Raw genomic sequence first — 26,419 nt, forward strand, 5'->3', positions numbered from 1 at the left:
ATTTTGAAGTACTATTTGTGAGATGGGGAAATGTTGGCCAACTAGTTACTTTCCTTATATCACAGTTTCAGTGAAGTGCACTTTCGTTGGATGGAGTTTTGATGCTTTGCATTTGATGTGCCATTCAATGGTTATTCCCTTCAACGATTAACCATAGCCCTTTAGGAATCTGTGCAATTTTTAAATTAATAAACGGGCCAATTGAAAATGTATATTTTTCAAGCAAGGGTTTGCAACTTATTACTTTTCCCATGCTGTATTATTTTGCTATGATTTTGTACAGACTTTTTAATGAACTTTGTATAATGTGGATTTCGTATCAGGGACACTTGTAAAATGTTATTGGATTGAGAAAATGATGGAATAAGTGAGTGTGAATTAATATACATTTTCTAAAATAGAAGAAAGCTACTCTGTGGTTCTGTCACATTCCTCAAAAAACAGTGGAAAAAATGCCGAGCTTCTTGTCGGTCTTTTTTCCACTGTATAGCTAGTTGCCTTCTTACTATGTTTATCAAGGAACATGACAAAACCCCAAAGGGACACGCATTTTAATTAAAAAATAAAATAAAATATAAATAAAAAAAGTTTTTAAAATAAAGAATGCTTTTTATTGAGTCTCTCTAAAAAGTAAAAAATAAGGAAGAAGAGTAAAAACTTTTCAAAAGAAACACAGACAAGCTGATTTCAGAAAAGCATTTGAGGTTGGTTTTGCTGGTTGTAGTAATGAGGTACCAGAAGTACCAGGAATCACCAAACCAACCTTGAATGCTTTTCTGAAATCAGCTTGTCTGTGTTTCTTTTGCAAAGTTTTCACTCTTCTTCCTTATTTTTTACCTTTTAGAGTGACTCAATAAAAAGCATTCTTTATTAAAAAAAACATTTTTTTGTAATGTATATTTTATTTTTAAGTGGAGGCTAACAAGGAAGTCATAGTATTGAGAGGGAAGATTAGGCAGAGATGCTTGTTAGCACAAAGTTTTTTTTTTCTGACAGTGAAGGAAATTCTATCAAGAAAGGTAAGGAGAAGAGTTGGAGAAGGGAGACAGTTGGAAAATTTGGAGATATTTTAGTCTTTTTTGTAATAACTTTCTGTTTATAGTGTTAGGATTTATAAGTGGTCATTGTTCAGTGTTAGAGGAGTTTAATACAGCTTAATACAGTAGGGGCCTGAGTGCTTTTGCAAGAAAATGTTGAGGGTGAGTAACTTGGAGAGGAAAGTAAAAGCTGGGTTAGAAAATGGGTACTGCGAGGATAAATGTGTTGCAAAAGCTTGATAAAGCACTCTTATTTAATAGTAGTAGTAGTAATAATGATAATATTAATAAAACAAATAGAATGCAAAGTACATGAAGCTGTATGAAGACCTTGGGTTTTCTATGCAGATGAATTGAAGTAGGAGAAACAACATTAGGGAGGATGAACATGTTAAAGACAACGGTATTGCTGGTACTAATTTGGGTTATACTTGTCAATAAGGATTGTGAATGTAGCAGAGCAAAATAGCATTCTCCCTGAATGGTTAAGTGTTTGTTTTTCTGTTACCACTTCTGTTTCTGACTAGCCCTCAAGTCCATTATTTAATTTATTTATTTATGGGAGGAAAGATCCTCTTACCCTCCTATTTGATGGATGTAGTCAAATCCAGGGTAACTAGCATTTATGATAATGGACATACAATAAACAATCATTTTATTTACAAAGTATTGACCCTTTTGAGCAAGTGCTCTTCAGGTAAACAGCTGACTCCCAAGACATCAAGGGTATTGAAGAATACTATATGTTATAAGAGATTTACTTGTTTTGGAAGATCAGAAGAGGAGAAACGTGACAGATGCACTTGAATAGCTAGACGGTGCAAAGGTAGGAAATAACTTGAGAGGAATTGGGTAGATAGGAGATAAGATTCTTGATTTGGACTGCTTGATCAAAGTTAACTGTACTAAAGGGGGAACTAGAGGAATTAGTAAAATGGTAGTGAGTAAGTCATCACATTAAATTTGATGGTAGAAGGAAACAATGTCTGCTTAGTCTGCCCTTTTAAGTGTCTTAATATTCTGCCGCTTCTCTTTTCCTACCCTTCATTCTTACTCCTTTCTCCCCTATGCAGTCTAATTTCAAGGACCTGTAGATTCTCTCTCCACCACCCATTCCAGTATTCCATTACGTGGGTCTGCAACTCTGTTTTTGAAAAAGTATTTTCAAAGATGCAGAGAGCAGTTGGTTTACAGAGTCATACAACCTTACCCCCTCCTTTTCCTTTCACCTTTCCTTTTCAGAATGACCTCTTCACATCTCTCTAGCATGATGTTATACACCATTGTCATGCTCCTGTCTATTGAGTGCTTTTATAAGTATGTGTGTCATATTGTGTAGTGTTGCTTTGCCGAAGTTTTTTAGATTTTAATTGTCTGATTGTTCAATTAATTGTTTGAATATGTAGAACAGTATATAAGGTTGGTTGATTTTGTAATTTTTATTCTGAGGAGGTCTTGGACAAATTTGCTAAATAAATATTTACTTGACTGGAGTGCCTTCTGTGGATGTAATTTTGTGGAATTTTGTTTTATACATCCTTTGGGTTTGGTGTTTGTGGAGAATGATTACTCTTTGTACAGCAGGCAGAAGAGGAGTACATGTATTCCATTATGTAGGGATTGTCGAGAAGCAGGCATGAAATTCAAACTACTGTACCCAGCTATCTTTAAAATATTCTTCCCTGGAGTGACAAAATTGTTTTTGCTGAAGTACATGCTAAGGAGGAAGTACAAAATCTGCCTATTGTTCCTTTAGTAATAAAGTCTACAGAGAGATTGTGCCATTGAAACATTTTCCAATGTTTCAACGAAAGTGTTTGAGAGAAGGAAAAAAAGCACATGAGTCGAATAGAAGAATCGCTAGTATATTGGAGAGGAAGCAGAAACAGGATTTGGGAGATGGAGATGAACGGGAATAAAACAAGTATAGCAATAATTATATTTGTGAAACATGACAGAACAGGAAAATCCTGAAATATTGGACTCTTGGACTTCGTTAAACTTGTAGGGGACTCTAAAGCAAATGTCCTATTTCATGTCATTAATGTTTAGAAACATACTTAGGAGAGGAGAAGATGAGGGAGAAAGTAAACTTGTAAGTTTCTTAATGGTACTATTTTTTATAGTGCATGATTTTGTTTGCATACTATAAAGTAAAGTTTTCTCAGTTATTTGTAAGTGTAATGGGGATAATATTGTAAACAGGTGGTCCTGTTTCTTATTTTTTTCTTTCTCCCTTCATCTCTCTTTCTCCTTGTTCAGTTGTAAGAAATAAAGCCAGCCACTGCAATGCAGAAAAAAAGAGAGAGAGGGAGAAAACAAAAGTCAGGTTAAAATAGTAAGACAGTAGAATTTTGTGTGCTCTTTCTCATTATTGTGTAGGGGAATACATGGATTAAGGCCCTTAGCTTGATCTAGTGACAAGTTTAATGAGAAAGCAAATAAATGAAAAAGAATATTTAATATTGCAAGTTTTTTTTCTAGCAAGTAAATGTATGCTTAGTAGCATTTCTGTATCTGGTCCTCGTGTCTCCAAGTGACAATCTGATTAAGAGAATTGGCTAGGAGATGAGGTTCTCTGAAAGCATTCAAATGTTCACTCAGCTGAGAGAGCTGTAAAGATAAGACCAAACTAAACAGCATTTATTGAAGCACAGGATTCACCACGTGTCTTCGCATGGATAGCCTTTCTTTTAAGTTAAGTCAAGTCTGAGTTTGGCTGTCACTTTGTGTCATTTGTTCCAGTTTGGAGGGTGAAACTCCAATATTTAAAGATGTGCATAGTTTTGTGTATTACTGTTAAGCTAATGTGCTTTAGGGGTGTTTTTGTTTTGAGGGCTTTTAGTAAAACAAAAAATTTTGTAAGATGTGATGTAGGCTCAAATGGATACGACAAGGAATGGGTAGTGAAAATTATTTGAGGTATTAGGGAAAATAGACATTTCTTCTGAAAATATAGCTAGGCAGTGGGATAAAATTAAAACTGAGTTCAAAAATAGGGTGAAATAAAAGAAAGGGAAATATGGTTAAAAAGCAACAATAATTATTTAGAGTCAATAACAAATGTTAAATTATTGCAAAATAGGGGAAATCTCACAGAACAAGAAGAGCACATGCAGAATGCTAAACAGAAAAGAGTGAGTTTAGAAAAATTGCTGTTAAGCAACTTTTTTTATAATAACTGTAGAGCACAAAACTTTTGGTGCAACAACTCAGGCAACAGAAATTAGAAATGGCTGTTGCAAAGCTTAGGGATCCTTTGACAAGGAAGATAGATTCTGTAAAAGTACTAGAAATATTTTGGAAATTCTGTGAACGTCTGTGTAATGCAGAGAAATATGGAAATCAAGAAAAGGTACAAATGGAAATGTTTTATGGAAGAATTATACAAGCCAATGTTAGAGGTAGATGAGGCTCAAATTGCTAACAGGATAGGAGGAAATGAGATAAAAATGGTGATGTATAACCATTCTACAGGAAAGTCCCCAGGAATAGATGATATTCCTATAGAAAATTGGAAATTAGGAGGGAAAAACTGATAAAGGTCTGGAAGGTTTTGTTTAACAGTCTTTTAAGAGGTGGAAGTACCAGCATGCTGGAAAAAAGCAGTGGCAGCTGTAATACCTAATGAGGGTAAAGTTCCATTAGATCTAGCTTCATACACGCCTATTTCAATACTAAACCATGAATGTTAAGTTGTCAATCTCGCCTTCATTCTTGCTTGATGGGTTCGTAGCCAATCCTCGGCTCCGACTCGGCACTTGCTAAGCTCGAGAGTCACTTTTACCAGCTCGAGGCAGCCCCATATCCCATGATGCAAGGCGGTAAGTACCCAGATCTCGTTTGCCGCTTCGCTGATGAGGTCCTCCTTTTACCAGCTCCTGGTAAGTGATTTATATATTACTGTTTTTGCCCCTTTTTTCACTTCAAACTTATATTTATCAGTTTTAGTTTAGATTTAGTCCCTTTTCTGACTAGAATTTCCCTCACTCCTTAATTTTTTTAGTCAGGCCTTCTCCCCTCCCATCCCCCCCCTTGTTAGGGTGTGTGTGTGTATGTGAGAGGTTAGTGATTTCATTAATTTTGGGATTTGGGCTGTGTTGTGTCTGTGTTTTTTTCTGCAACTATGTCCAAGGAAAGGGTCTCAGGCTTTAAGAAGTGTGACTCGTGCTGTCAGAAGATGTCTCTGACAGACGGTCACACTTCTTGCTTATACTGCCTGGGACCTCTCCACCTGCAGGACTCCTGTGCGATTTGTCATTCCTTTAGCCAGAGAGTCCTGCAGGAGAGGAGAAACAAATTGATTTTGAGGGGCCTACTTAAACCGGAGGGCTCTCTGGCTAAGTCGGCTCTGAGCAAGACTTCCAAGTCTTCCAAGGCCCAGGCTTCTGTGTCTAAGCCTGCGGCCTCGGCTCCGACTCTTTCAGAGTCTAGATCGGCTCCAGCTGGAGCCGATCCTGGTTTACACAAACCCTCGGCACCGATGGCTATCGGTGCCGATACTGGTTCGGTCACATCGGTGTCGGCTCCGATCGGTTCCGACCACCATGTGGCCCAGGCTTCGGTGTTGGCGCCGACCGGCTCCGACACCCTTACTTTTATGTCTGTATCGGCTCCGGCCGGAGCCGATGCATCGAGACCTTCTGTCGGTGCCGAAAAGTTGTCGGCTCCGACAACACCCATGGTTTCGTCTGCTCCGATGGTTCCTTCGAGGAAGAGGTCCAGGTCCCCTTCCTTGGAACAGATACTCGCGGCTCCGGCATCTCCTCTCCTCTCGGAACGGAGCCATCGGAGCCGATCATCCAGGTCGTCCAGGCTTTCTGACCATGATTTAGAGAGGGTGGTCAGTAGATTATTAAAATCACAGGCACTGGCCCAGATGCTACATAGTGCGTCTCAACAGATGACTATTAGTCCACACCCCATTGCAGTTCCTCCTTCGACTCTACCCCAGAGTTTGGAGCTGGAGTCTTCGGGAATAGTTTCTGCTATGGCTGAGGGACAGATACCCCCCCTTCTGCTCTCTCAGCCTCTACTCTTATCTCCTCTTGAGACCTTCCTTAGAGGGATTCGGTGGTCGGGCTTCCCTGGTCTCCTCCGAGGGGTGAGTGGCATCGGACCCTTGTCCGACCCCACTCTTCCCCTTGGGGCCTCGGCCTTGGTGTGCTCGGCTCCGACATCTGCCTTGGGGCCTTCCCTTTCGGTGGGTCCTGGGTTCCTGGTTCTTGAGCGGGTTCTCTTGGACCTCCCTGGGAGGGAGCCTTTGAGGTGATGAAGTGTGTGCTGGCCACTGGACTCAGCCAGCAGTCTGTTCCCTTAGCTCCTCCCTCACGGTGCCTGTCGATATCTCTGCCATCTCTCTTGCTCCTGGACCCAGAGATCCTCCGCTTCAGGTTTCCCCACTGGGAAGAACCCCCTCTTCCGAGGATTCTCCTGATCAGTCAGGGGATCCTCCGCCAAGAGGACCTGTAAGAGGAAACACGTAGACTCCCGAGTCTATCACTTCAGATACCGACTTAGATGAGTCGGAGGGATCTAAGATCCCCTCTGAGGATGTCTCCTTTTCAGACATCCTAGAACTCCTTAAACAGAGGGAAACTGGCCCTCCAATAATCCCTCCGAGGATGAGTCGGTATACCTGGAGGCGTTTGGATCTCGGCCCTCCACCTCCTGGGTGTCTCCGCCTTTCGACCCCCTTATGCAGGTTATTGCTCGCAAGGCTTGGGCTGCTCCTGACTCTGTAGAGCCAGTTCCTAGGAGGCCTTCTAAATTTATTACTGCCCCTTCGGACAAGCAATTCCTCAAGGAAGGTGTCCCTGCTGATGCCATGGTGGTGGCGGCTGCCACTAAGAAGGAACTTGCAGATCCTTCCGTACCTGTCCATCCTCCTAATAAGGACTCTAGGACCATGGATAGGTATGGTAAGCGGATGTTCTCTTCAGCGACCTTTGCTATGCGTTCGCTGAACTACTTATGCCACTTTACCAGACTCCAAAGGGATATCCTTAAGGAGCTAGGTGAAGTAGTACAGGATCCCACAGCTGCAGGGGCTCAAGAAAAATTGCTTCGCAGCTAGGAACCCTTAATTCTATTGCTAACTCCTCCATGTCTGATATCATATGCAGCAGATGGAGCGAGTAGGGCCGCAGGTACAGGTGTGGCTCTTAGGCGCCAAGCCTGGATGCGGCTCTGTAATTTTGCAGATCCCTTTAAGGCGTCCTTCACAAACTCTCCCTTTGATGGGTCAGCTTTGTTTGGCCCTCAAGTGAAGGAAACATTGACCAGGTGTGAGCAGGATGGCAAGACTCTTTCTGCCATAGGGTCCGTTTTCCACCCCTTCTAGACCTTACCTAAAGGACAGAAGGGTGGCAAAATGTGGTTCCGAAATCCCAAGGAGTCACGCTGGATTCACGTGGTCAGTTTACCCCTAGAGGCAGAGGGGTAACAATAACAGATGCGCTCTAGAGGCAGAGGGGTCCACAAAACCAGGAAAGCAGAGAGCCTCTCTCTGACAAGCCCTTTCAGCATCCCTGAGATGTTGCCCGACTGTCCATCCTTGGAGGCAGTCGGGGGAAGACTATCGCTGTACCCAGAAGCCTGGCTTTCCCTAACTCAAGACAGATGGGTACAGTCGATCATATCCGAGGGTTACAAAATTCCTTTCGAGGAAACTCCTTCTCTTACTCAAATTCCCTTCCAGATGTACCACCCGGTCTAAGGGAAATTGCAGAGTTAGAAGTTTTAAAACTTCTGCAAAAAGAGCCATTCAGCCAGTTACAACAGATCATTCAGAGCCGGAATCTACTCAAGGTTCTTTTGGTCCCCAAAAAGGCGGGAGACTGGAGACCAATATTGGATCTCAGCAGACTCAACAAGTCTGTGAGAAAGACAAGATTCGAATGGTCACACTTCAGTCAATTCTGCCCTTCTTACAGAAGGACAACTGGATGTGCTCAATAGATCTTCAGGATGCGTACTATCACATAAAATTCACAGACGCTCCAGAAGGTTTCTCCGCTTTCGGCTGGGGTCCAGTCATTTCCAATTCAGAGCCCTGCCCTTTGGTCTCACTACAGCCCCCAGAGTGTTCACCAAATGTATGGCAGTGGTCACGGCTCACCTGAGGCGTCAAGGATTCCAGGTGTTTCTGTATCTCGACGACTGGCTCCTTTCAGCCACCACCAGGCATCAGCTTCTTCAAGCCAGGGATTACACAATAAATCTTTGCACTCAATTGGGCATCTCGATCAACTACGGAAAATCCTCCTTATTGCCCTGCCAGTCTATTACTTTCATAGGCGCAAACTTAAACACTGTTCGGATGTCAGCTACCCTCACAGACCAAAGAATCTTAGATATACAAGGTCACGTTAGAATCATTCTAGCCAGCAAGAAAGTACAAGCCAGAATGGTTCTAAAAGTGTTGGGCCTCATGGCTGCGGCCATTACCCTTCTTCCCCTGGCTCGCTTCTACATGCGCCTTCTTCAGTGGATGTTGTTCACTCAGTGGTCTTACCAACAACTTTGCGTCACCAAATACTGGTGATACAGATTTGCAAGAATCCTCTTTTCTTGGTGGATTACTTCTCCCCAGATTCACCAAGGCAGACCCTTTGTACCCCCAGCCCCGGTAGCCACTGTCACTACGGATGCCTCCCTGATCGGGTGGGGGGGCATTATCAGGGCAGGATGGTTCATGGGGCGTGGCAACCGTTCGAATACCACCTGCACATAAATGTCCTAGAGATGAGAGCAGTGCTTTTGACATTGCAAGCCCTCAACGACTTTCTTCCCTTTGGGACAATTGCAGTCCACACAGACAACATGTCTGTAGTATGGTATATCAACAAACAGGGCGGAACCAAGTCCTACCCCTTGTGTCGAGAAGCTCTCAGACTTTGGCAATGGGCGATCTCCTCTCATCGGTTTCTGGTAGCAACGCATATCCCTGGGAAAACCAACATTTTAGCGGACAGATTGAGCAGAGCTATTCTCATGCCTCACGAGTGGTCTCTCAAACAATCTATAGTGGAGGAGATTTTTCTAGAATGGGGTTGCCCATGTTGCAATCTTTTTGCTACTCCCCAAAACAGCAAATGCCCAGATTTCTTCTCTCTCTTCCCACTGCCAGGCCATCCCCCCAGAGACGCTCTGACCCAGGATTGGCCCCAGGGACTTCTTTATGCCTTTCCTCCCTTTCCTCTTATCCCACAAGTAATCCAGAAAGCCACCATTTTGAGAGCCAAAATGATTCTCATTGCCCCTTATTGGCCTCAACAAATTTGGTTCCCGTTCCTCCATCGTCACCTTTTGGTGCAGCCGTGGCATCTGGACCCAGTGCCAGATCTTCTGATTCACCAATCGGGTCAGCTGCACCGGTCTATTCCTTCTCTCAACCTCACAGCATGGTTGCTCCACTTCCTTCCAGGCTTCTTATGATCTCTAATCCTGTTAGAGACATCATAGTAGCTTCCTTAAAATCCTCTACTAGGAGGATTTATACTAGCAAATGGAAACGTTTTTCTTATTGGGCAAAAGCCAAAAATATTGATCCCTTCACTGCTCCAGTACAAGCAGTTTTGGATTTCTTAGCGGAAATTTTTCACACGGGCTCCTCTTCTTCCACGGTCAAAGTTCAGTTGGCCGCTATCTCGAACTTTCATGTCGGGTTCGCAGATCACAACATTATGTCCCACAGGCTTTGTAGAGCCTTCTTGAAAGGAATTTTTCTCCTGAAACCTCCAATCAGGAGTCCTCCTCCTCAATGGGACCTAAATCTAGTGCTGACATCCTTGATTCTTCCTCCCTTCGAGCCAGCTGTTTCATGTTCCCTGAAATTTCTTTCATGGAAAACTTTATTCCTGGTTGCTATTACATCGGCTAGGAGGGTGTCTGAACTTCATGCTTTATCTGTTCGCCCCCCCTATTTAGTCTTCCACAAAGACAGAGTATCATTGAGAACTAATCCGACCTTTTTGCCTAAGGTCGCCTCAAAGACTAATTTGAATCAGGCTATTGATCTTCCTGTATTTTTCCCAAACTATTCAAACAGATCGGAACAAAATTACATTATCTTGATGTCCACCGCCAACTCAGATATTATTTGGACAGAACAAAACAATTCAGGAAATCGATCAACTCTTTGTTTCTTATGCTGATAACAAGAAAGGCCTTCCTGTCTCAAAAGTGACCTTGTCTAAATGGCTTTCTTCTGTCATCTCTGAAATTTATCAGCTCAGGGGAAAACAGCTGTGCTCGAAACCTAAAGCGCATTCAACCAGAAGCTTAGCCACTTCCACAGCCTTTCAAACTAGACTTCCATTAGACACTATTTGTGCAGCAGCCACTTGGGCCACTCCTCATACATTTGTTTCCCATTACAAATTGGATTTGGCCTCCAGGGACAGAGCCAGTTTTGGCTCTACAGTTCTCAAGAGTCTGTTCCATTGAGCCACCCAGGATAGAGGTGCTAGGGACGCGGTCACATCAAGCAAGAGTGAAAGCGAGATTGACAACTTAACATTGAGGAGTTATGTACCTACCATAACGCGTTCCATGTTAGTTGTCTTCTCGCCTTCTTTCTTGCGACCCTCCCTCCTTCCCCCAGGCCTGGACAGACCTTTCTTTCTACAAGGAAGTATGCTTCTGAAGACCATACAGTGCTGGTCCTTCTACCATCCTTCAGGGTTTTTTCTCTCCTTCTTTCTTCCTTTTGGAAGTTATTATGCTAGGTGCTATTGCCTATTGTCATCAAACGAGATCTGGGTACTTACCGCCTTGCATCATGGGATATGGGGCTGCCTCGAGCTGGTAAAAGTGACTCTCCAGCTTAGCAAGTGCCGAGTCGGAGCCGAGGATCGGCTCCGAACCCATCAAGCAAGAAAGAAGGCGAGAGAAGACAACTAACATGGAACGTTATGGTAGGTACATAACTTCTCATTATAAAATGTTTGTCTATAATGGATAAAAGAATGGCAAAAGTGATGCCAAAATTGATAGATATGGATCAGTGTGGTTTTGTGGAGGGGAGGCAAACATTCGACAACATTAACAGAACATTGATGATCCAGAGGGAAGCAGAATGTAAGAAAATACCACTGTTGTTGGTCTTGATGCAGTTTAATCATTTGACAGAGTAAGCTGGGACTTTTTGAAAAGGGCAATGGAAGCATTTGTATTCCCTGATAAAATTATAAGGTTGATTAGGAGAATATATGAGGTATCAAAGGCAAAACCTAGTGTCTGGGTTTTTCTCTGATAATTTCTGCTTGAGCAAAAGAACCAGGCAGAAATGTTGTCTTTACCGTTTATTTACATAATATTTAGAACCATTGGCAAAGAAAACAAGGGACTCCGAAATTCAAGGTTATAATTGGTATGGTAGTCAAGAAAAGCTGGCTGTATTTGCAGATGATATTATTTTATACCTGATAAAACCAGAAAAGGAAATTACAGCGTTGTGAAACATTTTGAGACAGTTTCATATCTTTTAGGAACATAAAATTAATGAATCCAAAAAAAAAAAAAAGGCAATAGCGGTAAATTATGTACCCACACACAAATTGGTTCAGCAATATCCGTATTTATGGGGACACAACAAAATGAAGTATTTAGGAGTATGCATTAAAAATAATTCCAGTGTGGCAACTAAGGATATGTAGGAAGAGACTAAACAAAAGATAATGCAAAAACTGAGAAATTAAAAGCTCTGTTACATGGATATGGATAGTAAGATACAAGCAGTTAAAATGGTCTTAGTCCCTTTAATCTTATACACAGGTTAGGCATATTTCTATCAGAGGAGATGTTGTGATTAACAAAGAGCTGCAAAGTAAGAAAATCACTGGGAACTGCTGCTGTACGAACACAATGAATATTTATTAAAACACTGAAAGTGAAAAACAACAAAGTGAGCGCTTTCGGGCTAAACCCTTCTTCAGACAAAAGTGCTCTTACAAACATCACATTTTTAAAAAATACTTACACCAATCAGTACTCAGAAAAAACCCGCCTTTTTCTGTGGGTTGTCCTGATTCAAACTATTCAATTAATAATTAAAGGCACATATTACTGCTGATGTGTATTCAATAAAATAAAATAAAATGAAAATAAAAATTCAATAAAAAGCACGCCTATTTTTGAGAGTGGGTCTCAGGGGTACCATATCATTCAGCCCTGGTTTAACATGGGCTGTTAGATCTAAGATCCATTGTGATTCTATAGCCTCTGTTTTCAGCCTGATATCACCACCTCTCTTATTGAGAAAAACATTAGCAATCACCCTGAATTTAAAACTATGTGTTGGGTGATCCTTAACATGATTATATAGTGCATTGTACTCATCACAATTCCTAATGGAGCCTAAATGTTGCAGGATCCTGGTCTTTAAAATATTGTTGGTCTTGCCAACATAATATCCTTGACACGATGTACATCCTGCCATATATACCACATTAGTGGTCCTACAGGTAGCTTTCCCCCTATATGTAAAACTCTTCCTTGTTAACAGATGTATAAAAACTGTCTCCCTATTTATATATTCACAGGCCTTACAACTACCACATGGCACAGTGCCCTGGGACCTAGGTAAGTATGTGACATCATTATTGCCCCTATCTCGACAGAGTATATCCTTCAAATTCTTATTCCTCTTATAACTAAACTGCTGGACTTCCCCTACTATGTCACTCAGGTTCCTATCACTTGTAATGATATTCCAATTCCTCTTAATGATGTCACATACCCCTTGTATGTTACTCCCATAGGTCAAAGTCACTCTAGGTTTCATGTCCTTATTTCTACCATTATTATTATAGCCATTTTGACTGCTGTCATTACTTTCTGACCTTGTATGTATACTAAGCCATGGCTTATATTTCCCTTTCCTATTATCACTGCCTCTTATAGCTGCTGCTTCCACTAAATCATGTCTATATCCCCTATCCTGAAAACACTTCTTCAAATTCACTACCTCCTTCTCAAATTGGTCGTCCATCAAACTAAGCCTAGATATCCTGCCCACCTGCCCTTCCACTATATTGGAAAAAGTGAACCTAGGATGCATACTATCAAAAGAGAATTCTTCCAACTCTCTTTTCTAAATAGTTTTGAACTAAAACCTTCAGATGTAAGTTCAATAGTAACATCTAGAAAATCCAGGGCCACAAACGAACTCTTTATATCAAATCTCAGGAAGGAAGTGGTGGAATGCAAAAATTCCACAAAGGAGGTCAGCCTTTGTTCACCTCCTTTCCAAGCAATAAAGATGTCATCCACAAATCGTAGGTAGACCCCTATGTGTTGATTCCAGTCACTGTTATTTAATACATGTTGTTTTTCCCAATAAGAGAGAACTAAATTAGCATAGGAATTAGCACAGGGGGTTCCCATAGCTACCCCCTGTGCTTGCCTATACATTGTGCCATTGCTCAAGAAAACATTGTTCTCCAAAACTAATTTCAATGACTCCTCTATGAGAAAAAGTCTCTCTCTGCAACACCCATGTCCTTTAGAATCCCTACACAGGCCAATATTCCGTACTCATTACCTATCACTGTGAATAAACTATGTACATCTAAACTTACTAACATAGTCCCTTCCTGTCTACCTTCCCTATTCATCTCACCCAAGATCTTAAGGAAGTGTGCAGTATCCTTCAAAACATTATCCATGAGATCAACGTAGGGTCTAAGTGTGCATTCCAGCCATATAGATAAATTCTCAGTGACCCAGCCCCTACCCGACACTATAGGTCTGAGTGGTGGGTCAATCAGTGACTTGTGTACTTTGGGTAGAGCCTTGAACACTGGAATGACTGGTTTATCTACATGAAAAAAATCTTTAAGGTCCTGTGTTATGTACATGTTAGCAAATAGCCATTCTACACGTACATGTGCCTTACTTATGATGTTCTTAATTTCTACTGGATTCAAGCTTTTTATTGAATTTTTATTTAGCTGGATTCATCATATGATAGACCTCTCTTTCTGATAACAGTTCTGATATCTTCCTATTGTACCAGTCAAGTGTCCAAGACAACTATTCCCCCTCCTTTGTCTGCCATCCTTATCGTCAGATCTTGATTTTTACTAAGTTTCTCTAAGGCCTGTCTTTGCTCATTAGTTAAATTATAAAAACAGTTTTTCCCTTTTTCTTGCAAGAGCTTGCACAAATCACTCTCACATTTGTTAATAAATAAATTCAGTGCTGGTGAAAATGGGGGAATATAGCTACTGGGTTTTCGTAGGCCCATACTAGATCCCTGTGCCCCTTCATATATCTTATTCAACATTACCTTTCGGCAATACAACATTAAATCCAGCACTATATCACTATACATACAAGGTTTACTTGGTACAAATGTCATTCCTCTATTCAAAACATATATTTCGGCAGTATTTAGTGTATATTTAGATAAATTAAATACAATACCATGAATAAAACAACATGAAGTCAATTCAAAGTCCTCCTTTTGTTCATCGAGTCCCTGTCGTCGCTCCGTGACCGCTTCCACGGACCTTTCCTCTTGACATTCATGGGCAGCATGCCCAAAAAATAATCCTGTCCTAATAGCACTTTAGGACATGCTCCCATGCCCCCTGAAACAGGCACAGATTCTACCCTCTCATTAAAAGTATCTTGAAAACTAGTCAAGGGAGTCACAGATGTAATCAATGTCCCTCCCTTAACTGAATCACTTTGATTGCAGTCAGTGTTCAACGGCCCTTCCAAATTCGCCGATTCATTGCCCGTGACTGCTAAGTCACAAGCAGTAATCACATTTGAAGTTTGTGCAGATTGGGAAGCTCGTATTTCGCTGTCAATAGCTACCATTCTTCCATTAACCATGAACGGATCCCCCGCCAAAACGTCAACCGGAACTGCTGTTGCTGTGAGTGTCTCTGTATTAGACGTCAAACGACCGCGCCACTCCTCTGCATTCATAGGTCTCCCTCTGGGTCCCTGTGACCTCCATGTATTGTTAGAAGATCGAGGGGTATTCTTCGGCCACACGAAGATATTACCCCTCGAAAAATCTTCATAGTCTCGCCTTAATTTACCCATTTTCAAAGTTCTTAGTTTATCATCATTATCCAGAAGACCCTGATGCATCTGCTCCAATCGGGTCTTATGATGTGGTTCCCGGAAATTGTCCGTCAACTTCTGCTTTGCTTTGGATACCTCACACTTCAAATCTGCAACTTCTGAAGAGAAAAAAGTTATCAACAACTCCATGTATTGAAAACTTGTTTTTATATTAATAGCCTGCCACTTAGCTAATAAATCTGGATACTTGTCCCCTTGTGTTGGCATGCACATAACACGCATGCCCCTCGGGACAATGCCAGGAAAGCTACCTGTAGGACCACTAATGTGGTATATATGGCAGGATGTACATCATGTCAAGGATATTATGTTGGCAAGTCCAACAATATGTTAAAGACCAGGATCCTGCAACATTTAGGCTCCATTAGGAATTGTGATGAGCACAATGCACTATATAATCATGTTAAGGATCACCCAACACATAGTTTTAAATTCAGGGTGATTGCTAATGTTTTTCTCAATAAGAGAGGTGGTGATATCAGGCTGAAAACAGAGGCTATAGAATCACAATGGATCTTAGATCTAACAGCCCATGTTAAACCAGGGCTGAATGATATGGTACCCCTGAAACCCACTCTCAAAAATAGGCGTGCTTTTTATTGAATTTTTATTTTCATTTTATTTTATTTCATTGAATACACATCAGCAGTAATATGTGCCTTTAATTATTAATTGAATAGTTTGAATCAGGACAACCCACAGGAAAAAGGCGGGTTTTTTCTGAGTACTGATTGGTGTAAGTATTTTTTAAAAATGTGATGTTTGTAAGAGCACTTTTGTCTGATGAAGGGTTTAGCCCGAAAGCGCTCACTTTGTTGTTTTTCACTTTCAGTGTTTTAATAAATATTCATTGTGTTCGTACAGCAGCAGTTCCCAGTGATTTTCTTACTTTGCATTTGTTGATAATTGGAAGCACTGGGATTAGGCTAAGCACTAGCTTTTTTCTTGGATTAACAAAGAGCTGAAGGATATCTGGGAGGGAAGACGGCAAGAGTCATGTGGGATAATTTGATTCTTCCAATAGAACAAGGTGGATTGGGATTACCAGATTTGAAGGGTTATTTCAGAGTTTACATGATTAAGGGTTCTGTACATAGCACACGCAGAAACCTATAATTGAAAGTAGAAAGTGATGATGAAACAAGGAGGAAGGTCAAGAAATGAGAAGTGACTGGGATTTTGATGCAGACCTTTAAGGAGAATAACAATAATCATGCAGAATATTATATTCATAAAATAGCAGAAAGTATTCTAAGAACTAACTCAGCATGGGAATGGAGAAAGTAGATTGCGCCAATAGGGATGACTGCAATTAGGGATACAGGCAAGAGGGAGCTGGAATTTATTGGAGAAAGCTGGCAAAGGAACCAAGTATTGGGAACAAATAACTAGGGACAAAAAGGCAATAGAGTGTGAAGATGCCAAGAATTTATTTGGACTGCAGGTTAGAAATTGCCTTCCCTATCAAGGATTGATATCAGAGGATAGGCAAAGAGAAAGAAATGCTGGATCCTAAACTAAAGACCAACTCTGGTAGAATTTTTAGTAGAGTCTAGAATACAAACTGCTGTTAAAAAAAGGAATAATTAGTAGAGCATATCAAATATTGCATAACTATAAGAATCAGAGGAGTTTTAGAAAGGATTGGGAAGAGAGACTGGATAAGCAGTTCACAAATAAACAATGGGGGATGTATTTTTATCTCCCAAATGTACAACAAAATCTAGAAGATTTAGGATTTGTGCTTGAAAATCTGAACATAGATATTTTTATACCCCAAGCAGAAAATGGAAGTCATAGTCTAAATTATCAGTACTAGAAGTAGTGGATATAGTAACAGAGATAAAACAACTGGAATTAGGATCTTTATAGAAAATGGTTGGGTCAAATTACACAGGAAAAAAATGGAAATTTTGGGAACAATACATATATACAGGGGAAGAATGAGGTTTAAAAAAAGGCAGGATTTGAATCAGCTATGTGTTGTTTGACTGACTGTGATTGGGTAGATTATAAGTGACATATAATGACTGCAACCAAAATTATGAAACTATGGTTTGTGATGTAAAGTGCTTGCATCTAGGATTATGTCAGTATGATTTCTTTTCATTTATATACATGTATGATTGCATATGTCATAAGTTATAATTTAATAAAGATATTTCTCGTTTAAAAAAAAAAGGATTACTAGACTGAGAAAAGAGACTAGTGAAGGTAAAACAGACTTGAGTCACATTAAAGAAGTAATGTAAGAAAATAAGGGGATCAGGACTACAGCAGGAAAAAGTAGGTTGTTAAATGAGAAATGTGGGCTACAATGAAAGAGAGAAGGGGGTAGTATTTACATAAATATCCTTAAGCAGAAAGCAGGTAAGTGAATGGCTAAAGCTAAAAAGAAAGGTAGAAGTATAGAAAGGTGTGATGTGGGCATGGGGAGAATTGGATGAAGGGGTAGAAATTTGTAAGGTGTGAAATCCAGCAGTTATATCCATTTGTTAACCAGGTAGACCAACTGGACAAAGCAGTACCTTTTCTGTGGTAACCAGAGCACAACGTGTGGTTAAGTGACTTGCTCAAAGTCACACAGTAGGCAAATGGAAGATGTGGGGAATCAAACCTGTAATGGCTGCATCGGAGTGCAGTGTCTTAGGATGTGAGATTCGCAGACGAGACTGTTGTCCGAGTGGTTTATTAGGTTAGAATATAGGATCAACAAATGAGAGTGAGTGTAGGAGGGTTGCTTGCTGTTTGTTAGTAGTAGAAACTGTAATTTCATGGTGTAGATGGGCACATGTTATGGGGTGAAGTTTGCAATGCATGAGAGATTAATTTCAAGAAAAAAGATGCAACGTATTTCTAAATTTGTCTTTAGGGTGTGGGGAAAGAGGCAAGTGATGATGACAGGAAAAGTTGAGGCTACAGTGTAAAATTAGAAGACAGGGTGAAGAGAAGGGAAGTTGTTTAAGGTGGAAAACAGGAACTGTTAGAGGTTTCTTAAAACAGATAAACAAAAATTAAGAAAAGATGAAGGAGATATTAGAGTTGTAGAAAAGTGTGTGGGGAGAGTAGAGTAGAAGTAGAAATTCAGAGATCTTAAGAGTGTTGCCAGTTCAGAAAGGAAATGGAGCAACTCTACTAGATGTGACAGAAGTATAGAGGGAAGATGTTGCATTTAATGGAGTGTAATTTCTCTTATATGTGGCATATAGTAGTGTGATAAATAGCCTTATTAGTGAGAATGAGGTGCAACAAGGAGAATTCCATATTTATATGCTGTTGGTATAATAATTAAAAATAAAGAAAATGAACAAAAAATCAAAAAATGTGTGACTTGCTTGAAGGAGAAAGAAAGGCTGCTTGTAGAATCATGCCCAAGTTACTAACGTACTATATTATTATCATTTGATTCTCGGCTGGAGCGCCTTCTGTGTGGAGTCTGCATGTCCTCCCCACAGTTGAGTGGCGTTAAAGACATGCAGGTAGGTGTGTGCGTGAATGGGTGTGCCTTCTTTGAAGATTGGGTGTAGGGCTGGCAACTCTGCACCGTAAAACTCCACTGCCAGTCATTAGCGGACCGGAGTTCTGCTGTGGCGACCCCTAACCGGGAAAAGCCGAAAGACGATTTATTATTATTTTTTTATGTTAAAACAAATGCAGCAAAAACCTAGAAAGACCTGCTTGGGTATAATCCATAAAAGTTTTTGAAACTTGTGTTGCTGTCTTTAGTGATTTTTATCTACTGGCGACATTCCAGACATTGGGCAGCTGTGTGTAGATTATATATGTGTGTGTGTATATATGTATGTATGTATATGTATATATATATATATATATATATATATATATATATATATATAACATTTTCTTTTTTTTTTTTTTTTACATAATGTGGTAAATTTGATACCAAGAGGATAAATTAATCACATGTACAGTACACTTTTGTTTTAGATGTGTTACTAGGATCTTGTAACTGTCGACCACTCTGTATTACTTTGCAAACTTCTTGGAATTCTGTTCAAAAGTTATCACTTCTTGCTGAAATAACTGTTCCAGTTTTAACATAACACAATTTATATGATGTATTTGCCAGAACAGATTAGAGGGAGAATTCATTCAGGCAGTAATGCATCTCACCCACACCTCTCTACTGGATTTTATTTAGATTTAAGATCTTAAAAACAAAAATGACTTTGTATTTTCATGTAATTTGGAAGGGTGTCTTCTGCACATAGCTCACTCGCATTATAGGTTCATAGGTTCATACTAGGCTATCTGCCCAAGGGCATTTATAAGCCTAGCCCAGAGTTTTTGTGGCTTTCTACAGCTCAACCCAGTAGTAATTCAGTAGTAAGCTTTAAACATTCTTACTTAGAAGCACTGAACTGACCACTCTCCAGAGCATGTTATGCTGGGGGCTCCTACCAGCTCATGTCTGTGAAACCCCTATTGTGAGGGACTTGCACTGTTTTGCCATAGATGTAACACTGCTGAACAAAGCATGCCAGGCTCCAGTGTATTTTGCATTGTAAAACTCAAAACACCTGTAGTAAGTAGTCTGCTAACTGCCACAATATCACACTTTTCCAATCCAGTTAAATTAAGTTTATTTATTGGTTTATAACTTTCGTTCGGTAACTCAGAACATCCTCAGAACAATCAAATTTGATTTGTCTAGTGCTCCTTAGAGAGATTGTTGTTGTGCTGTTTATTTAAAATTTCTAAATACCTCAATAAGTAACACTGACTTTACTACTTTGCCTCTTATGAAAGCTCAAGGATGAACAAAACACTACTGACAGTATGTGTGCAGCTTACATAATTAATATTTACTGTGTTTATTACTATTTATAAAATCCAGTTTGAGACATGGAATTTAATGAATTCTACCACTGTAAACATTTTATGTGCTGAACAGTTTACAGTTTGCATTTCTGTAGTAACCCATCTGTTTGAAATTTGAAGCTTTATCTTACTTTTGTCAAAAAGCTCAGGATGCAGTCATTAGGAGTTGAGTACCTACCTCAGTGGTCCATTGGAGTGAACGAGTTAAATATAAAAAAATGGTATATTCTTGGATCTGACCCTGGTTTGAAAGATGGTTTGGTCATTACACTAAGTGTAACAGTTTATAAAATTAGCAATTTTAGGGACTTGTTTGACATACAATCACTTTTTGTCCTGTAACCAGACCAAAGCAAAGTGAGGGTTTGGTAATGTATATTGCAGCTAGACATGTGGAGAAATGTGACTGTGCCACCATGGTAGCCGGTTATTATGAGCTATGGTACCCGGATTTTGTAATGTTATGAAGTAAAATGATTTTGTTTGCGCTTGTGTTTTATCGTGTGGAATAAAAGACTTGTTTTGGATTTCACTGTTGCTTGGTATTTTGGCATTGTTCGACATCTTTTGAAGTTGTATTTTCTGCAACGTAAATTTTAAACCTTGGTGGTGCAGATTTCCTGGTACCGGAGTAGGAATCTAGGTCAGCCGCAATTTTAGTTTGTGTTTGGCTTTTGCTGCTCATTGATGATTTTGTTTGTGAAACTGTTCTGCCAACACTGGTAATTTGAAGTTTGGTTGTATATTTCCAAGTGCTGTAAAAAGTGTGACCCTGTCTAGAGTACTGATTGCAACTCTTATAGCCTTCTTTTGTTTAGAATATCAGTACTGTTCAGAGGATGACAGCAAAATGGTATGTGGACTGTAAGAAAAATTGAAACCATGTAAAGAAAGTCTAGTAGAACTTAATTTGCATCACACTGAAGATAGAAGGGAGAGGAGAGCACAGTATGGTCCTCTGTCTGCACCACAAAATGTACTGAAATTGTCTCGCTTCCAGCCGTCACACAAGACCACGTCCTAAAAAGAGCTAAAAATGCTGCATCAGTGGGTCCTGAATGCATCCTAAATAGCATGAATCATGATTTAGTAATAATGCTGTTCAACCTCAGCCTCTGTACAGGTTTTGAACCAAGCAAATGGAGACCAGCTAAAATTATTCCCATCTATATGAAGGACCTTCCACAGACTCAGGCAGTTATAGGCGCATAAATGTGACACCACACATATGCAAACCATGTAAAGACTTTTCATGGATTTAATCAGTAAGGACATATGGGACCTCCATATACTAGACCCATCTCAGTTTGGATTTGTCAAGGACAGGCCATGCTTACTCATCCTGTTGTTTTTTTTTTTTTGGAAAAGAAAACCGAAGCAATAAGTAAAGGTAAAATGGTGTATACTACATATATCGACCTGGCCAAAGTTTTTCACAAAGTCCCTTGCACAGAGATTGTAGAAAAGCTGAATAACTGGGAATAAAGCCCCTATGTCACCCACTGGATTTCTCAGTGGCTCAAAGGTAGGACTCAGGAAATAAAATAATGGAAGCTACCGCTACAAACAGACCAATCACCAGTGGAGTTCCCAGGTTTCAGTGCCTGGAGCTGTCCTGTTCGGCATCTACTTATCTGAAGCAAAATCCAAAACCAAGGGGCTATGGCTGACTAAGTTTGCAGACAACTGTGAGCTAGTAGCAGTCATTGAATTCCCAGATGACTTGGCCATCCTGCAGGAAGGTTTGTCCTAAATAAATAACTGGTGCCAAAATAATGGCATGGCATGTAATTGTATTTGCTAACCTGTTCAGTGTTCTGGATTTGGGAACTTATGGGGGCAGTGACCCAACATTCAACCAACGTGTGTCCATTGTCATAAGAAAGGCTTTCTATGTTGTGCAGCTTATAAACAAAGGCATTATGTCTAGATCTAGTGATGTCATTGTCCTCCTTTACTTAGCCCTCATTGGGCCAGTCACTGAGTATAACATCCCCTTTAGCAGGTATCTTTCCACACACATGCAACAACTGGAATGCCCACAAAGATATTTTAATAAAAGGATACAAGCCCAAAACAATATGCCCTACGCAGGCTAACTCAAAGCCCTGTCACTATGCTCTGTATCCTACAGACTGCTAAGAGGTGATCTGTGTCTCACATACAAGGCATCCTCTGACTCGATACTAATAGACCTACTACACATCAACAAGTCAAATGGCATCAGAGCTACTCTGTCTAGACATTGAGACCTCTTCTGTAACATCAACAAAACAGTTTGGAGAAACAGGTATATTTCACAGAGGATGCTGCCATTCTGGATCAGAATCCTCACCTGGGTAAAACAAAAGCTTTTACTTACCCATCCATAGATTGAGCTTGCTCTTGAATATGGACAGTTGAAAATTTACTGCTGAACTGCTCCCTGTGCTGCTAATAGGGTCATATGTACTTCTAGGCTAGCTGCCTTTGCGGGCCATTTTAAGCCTAGCCATTTTCCCTTTTTGTGTTTGAATTTAACCTATCACATTTAGTTAGAGATTGGCCTTACCCTAATGAAAATAACTGGGATCATACCATAGATAATTTGATGGGACTCATGCATGGTATAAAGTGTTTAAGAGCTACCTCTGTCCATTAATAGTACAGCAGGCAGTCCTGAGGTAAATCTTCTGTTTCCCATCCACAAATCCAAGTTGTGCTGGAATATGGTTTATGTGATTTGTTTTATGTGACTGGGGACATTTCTAATTATCTAATGGACAGAGGCAGCTCCTAAATGCTTTATCCCAGTCATAGGTCCCCTTAAATTATCTATGCTATGATCCCATTTATTCTCACTATGGGTAATATATAATTATTGACCAAGGAATGGATGATGCCAATCTAACACCAAATGGGTTAGGCAAATTCAAGCACCGAAAGTGATATTGGCTAGGCTTAAAATGGCCCCCAAGGGCAGCATTTCTCATGTTTCCTATTAACTTGTGAACTTCTAACCCTCTTAAAGATGCTGTATGAAAATAATCATTCACAGTTTGGGAGGCATGGGCTACATACATGAAGGTATTTTGTTCACAGACTGTGGTTAAAAATTAGTATTCCTTTATCCCCCTTGCATTCTTGAATATTTGCACCATCTGTAATGCTACTACCCCTTTGGCAAGTCTATTCTAATTATTAAAAATAGTCTGTGAACAAAACACCTTCTTGTATCTAGATTTTGGATGCAGGTCCTTAAGGGCAATAACAACCATGCAGAACATTATATTTATAAAGTAGTAGGAAGTATTCTAAGAACTAAGCCAACGTGGGAATGGAGAAAGGAGATTTTGCCAATAGGGATGCATGTAAGTAGCGTATGGAAAGTAGGCAACAGAAGGCTGGACTTTGGAGAAAATTAGCAAAGGAACCAAGGTACTTGAAGCAGATAAATAGATGGAGAAATGTAGAGTGGGATAAGTTCAAGCAGAAGTTTGGGTTGCAAGTTAGAGACTGCCATCACTGCTAGGGATTGATAACAGATTATAGGCAAAGTGAAAGGGTTATGGGAATGCTATGTGAAAGACCAGCTCTGGTATACATTTTAGTGGAGTCTAAAACAAAAGCTGCTAAAATGGTAATTGGTAGAGAGTATAAAATATTGCATGTTAGCTATAAGAATCAGTCAGAGAAAATTAGAAAAGATTAGGAAGATAATGGAAAGGTTTACAAAGGAACAATAGGAGGATCTCTGTGTGGCTCCCATCTAAGCAGCAAAGTCCAAAAGGTTTAGGATTTTGGCTTAGAAATGTTTGCATAGGTATTTTTATAGCCACAGTAGACTTCATACACATTTTCCTTAGGCAGATAGCAAATGCTGCAGGTTGGATGGGGAAGAAAAAGGTAATTAGGAACATATTTTATGAGAAAGCAATGAGTTGTTTCCCTAGAGCGTACTTTCTTAGAATTGCTGGGAAGGAGGATGCAAATGGTTGTAACTAAAGTGATGATTCTTTTGAGATGGGGATATAGAATGTAAACTACCCAGATATAGTAAGGACTTTCTAGGTTTAATGCTGTTTGCTGGCAAAAAGCAATTTCTAAAAATAGAAATCAGACTCTAAACCAAATGTAATTGCAGTACTGAATATTATAAAGGAGATGAAAGAACTTGAGGCAGAATGTTTAGAGAAGCGAAGGAGCAAATTGCATAGAAATAGAATTTGTAGGAACAGTGCATGCAGAATAATGCTTAGGAGGAGGAACGATTTGTAAGGAAAGGTGAGAAATAAGTAATTTTTGTAATGCTGGAAAGTATAATTATTAAAAAGGAAACCTATGTATAATGCATGAAAATAATGAAAATATTGCCATGTTTTGTTTTGTTTGCTTTTCCGGTATCTGTGCACGTCACTGATTAAGATTTGCAGATTTAATAAGGGTGTTAATGCAAGGGACATACAGATGATGGTACATCCAAGGAGAAGAAAATAGGTGATGATTATGTAAGATCTGTGTCTTGGTCATTAGTTGGAAAAGGACAAGACTAGAAGGGCTGAGCAGTCCTTAAAAATCTATGTTTCTATATAGATGAGCGTTAGAACAGCAATTGATGTTCATAACTTTGATCCTAAATGAGTGAAATGGCACAATATCAAAGTGCTGGAAAATTGAAAATTAAAATATCACTTACACAAGTTTTACAAGGGAGCAAACTCCCCTGCACCTCCCCACACACCTCCTGTTATATATATATATATATATATATATATATATATATATATATATATACCTACTTCGACATCACAGTGCAGCTGAGAATGGGCAAAAGCTCAGTCTCAGCTGTTTCATGATCTCACACAAGCACCCACTTACACTACGCAATATTTTTACTTTCGATTTTGTGGCAGGTCAGTATTGTGCCATTTTGCTCATTGGGATCAATGTTATGAACACCCATGTTGTGACAATTCGATTTCTTAACATAGATCCATTTCTATATAGAGCAGTACCGAGAAAAGAAAGTGCAAAGGTGATATTTATAACATTTTACTGGTCAACTCCTAAGATACAATCTGGATGTTAGATTGAGACTTTTTGTAGATTCTGCTGTTTAGGAGCTCTCTGTTTGTTTTACTAGTTCTGTTCAAAACATACAGTGCTGTATTTCTGTGTTCAGTAGTACATTTTCTACTTTTCACTATTGTCTTAGTTTTTATGTTTCAATAGTGTGGCAGTATGGACAAAACTTTAGAAAAGATAATCAAACAGACCAGCTTTTTTAGAAATGTAATAATTTTAATCCAGAACTTGTTGAAGATATAAGTAGGAGCCAATACATATCTGCATTTTTTCCTAATAATCTGGTTTGTTTGATGTTCTATCTTTCATGAATTTATCCTCTGAGATCCAGTAGTGCCTGACCCTGCTGTGTGTGTACATACTGATTGAAAATAACCTCCCTTTTCTTTTTATTTTTGCTGACAGCACCATGTGCTCTTTGAAAGCTTTCTTTTTTTGTTTTTCAACAGAGTGATCAATCTTCAACAGACATGACCTTATCAAGACCTTCAGTGAAGGATTCCACTAGAGAGAATGCAGGATTTCACTCGCGTCAGAAATCTGAGGTTTGGAAACTATTTACAGAAGTATAAATCATTAGTTATACTTACTGAAAGCTGATCTTTGGTGAACATAATTGTGAATGGTGCAAACATTATTACTTATTTCATGCGTCCACATTTTTAATTAAAATGAATGTGTATGATAGACATAAAAAGTCTGAGAAAAATTAGCTAAAAACAGTTTGTTACTAGGCTATAACGAATAGTCATCCCGCTTACCTAACTTCATTGTATGGCAAGTAAATAATTCCTCATTTAACAAGGACTACCTAATTTTTGTCTCATTTTTGCTTTGTCCCTCATCAGATTTTTGATTTTTTTGTTAAATCACTGAGGATTAGAGTCAGTCAGTCAATGCCAGTTATTAAGAGTTTCACGTTGTTCAAAAACTGATGCAAAACTTGTTATATTAACTTAAGTGAATTACAGTAATATTGAAACATTGTTCCTGATTTTGGGCCTTTTTTCCACCTCCCACACCCCATGTGTATGATAGACATAAAAAGTCTGAGAAAAATTAGCTAAAAACAGTTTGTTACTAGGCTATAATGAATAGTCATCCCGCTTACCTAACTTCATTGTATGGCAAGTAAATAATTCCTCATTTAACAAGGACTACCTAATTTTTGTCTAATTTTTGCTTTGTCCCTCATCAGATTTTTGATTTTTTGTTAAATCACTGAGGATTAGAGTCAGTCAGTCAATGCCAGTTATTAAGAGTTTCACGTTGTTCAAAAACTGATGCAAAACTTGTTATATTAACTTTTTAAGTGAATTACAGTAATATTGAAACATTGTTCCTGATTTTGGGCCTTTCTTCCACCTCCC

At 39.6% G+C, this 26,419-nt stretch overlaps 1 protein-coding gene across 1 annotated transcript in view; it reads left to right on the forward strand.

Annotated features, from left to right (window-relative positions):
• Positions 1-26,419, forward strand: part of CDKL5 (cyclin dependent kinase like 5) — a 1,714,404-nt gene that overhangs the window by 1,038,601 nt on the left and 649,384 nt on the right. Inside the window, exon 8 of the mRNA XM_044073061.1 lies at positions 25,499-25,594. Within this exon, the coding sequence (XP_043928996.1) occupies positions 25,499-25,594 (96 nt within the window). The remainder of the gene's footprint in view (positions 1-25,498; positions 25,595-26,419) is intronic.

Source organism: Protopterus annectens, chromosome 5.part1 (assembly GCF_019279795.1).
Source record: "Protopterus annectens isolate FY-2018-M chromosome 5.part1, PAN1.0, whole genome shotgun sequence".
Taxonomy (NCBI): domain Eukaryota; kingdom Metazoa; phylum Chordata; order Ceratodontiformes; family Protopteridae; genus Protopterus; species Protopterus annectens.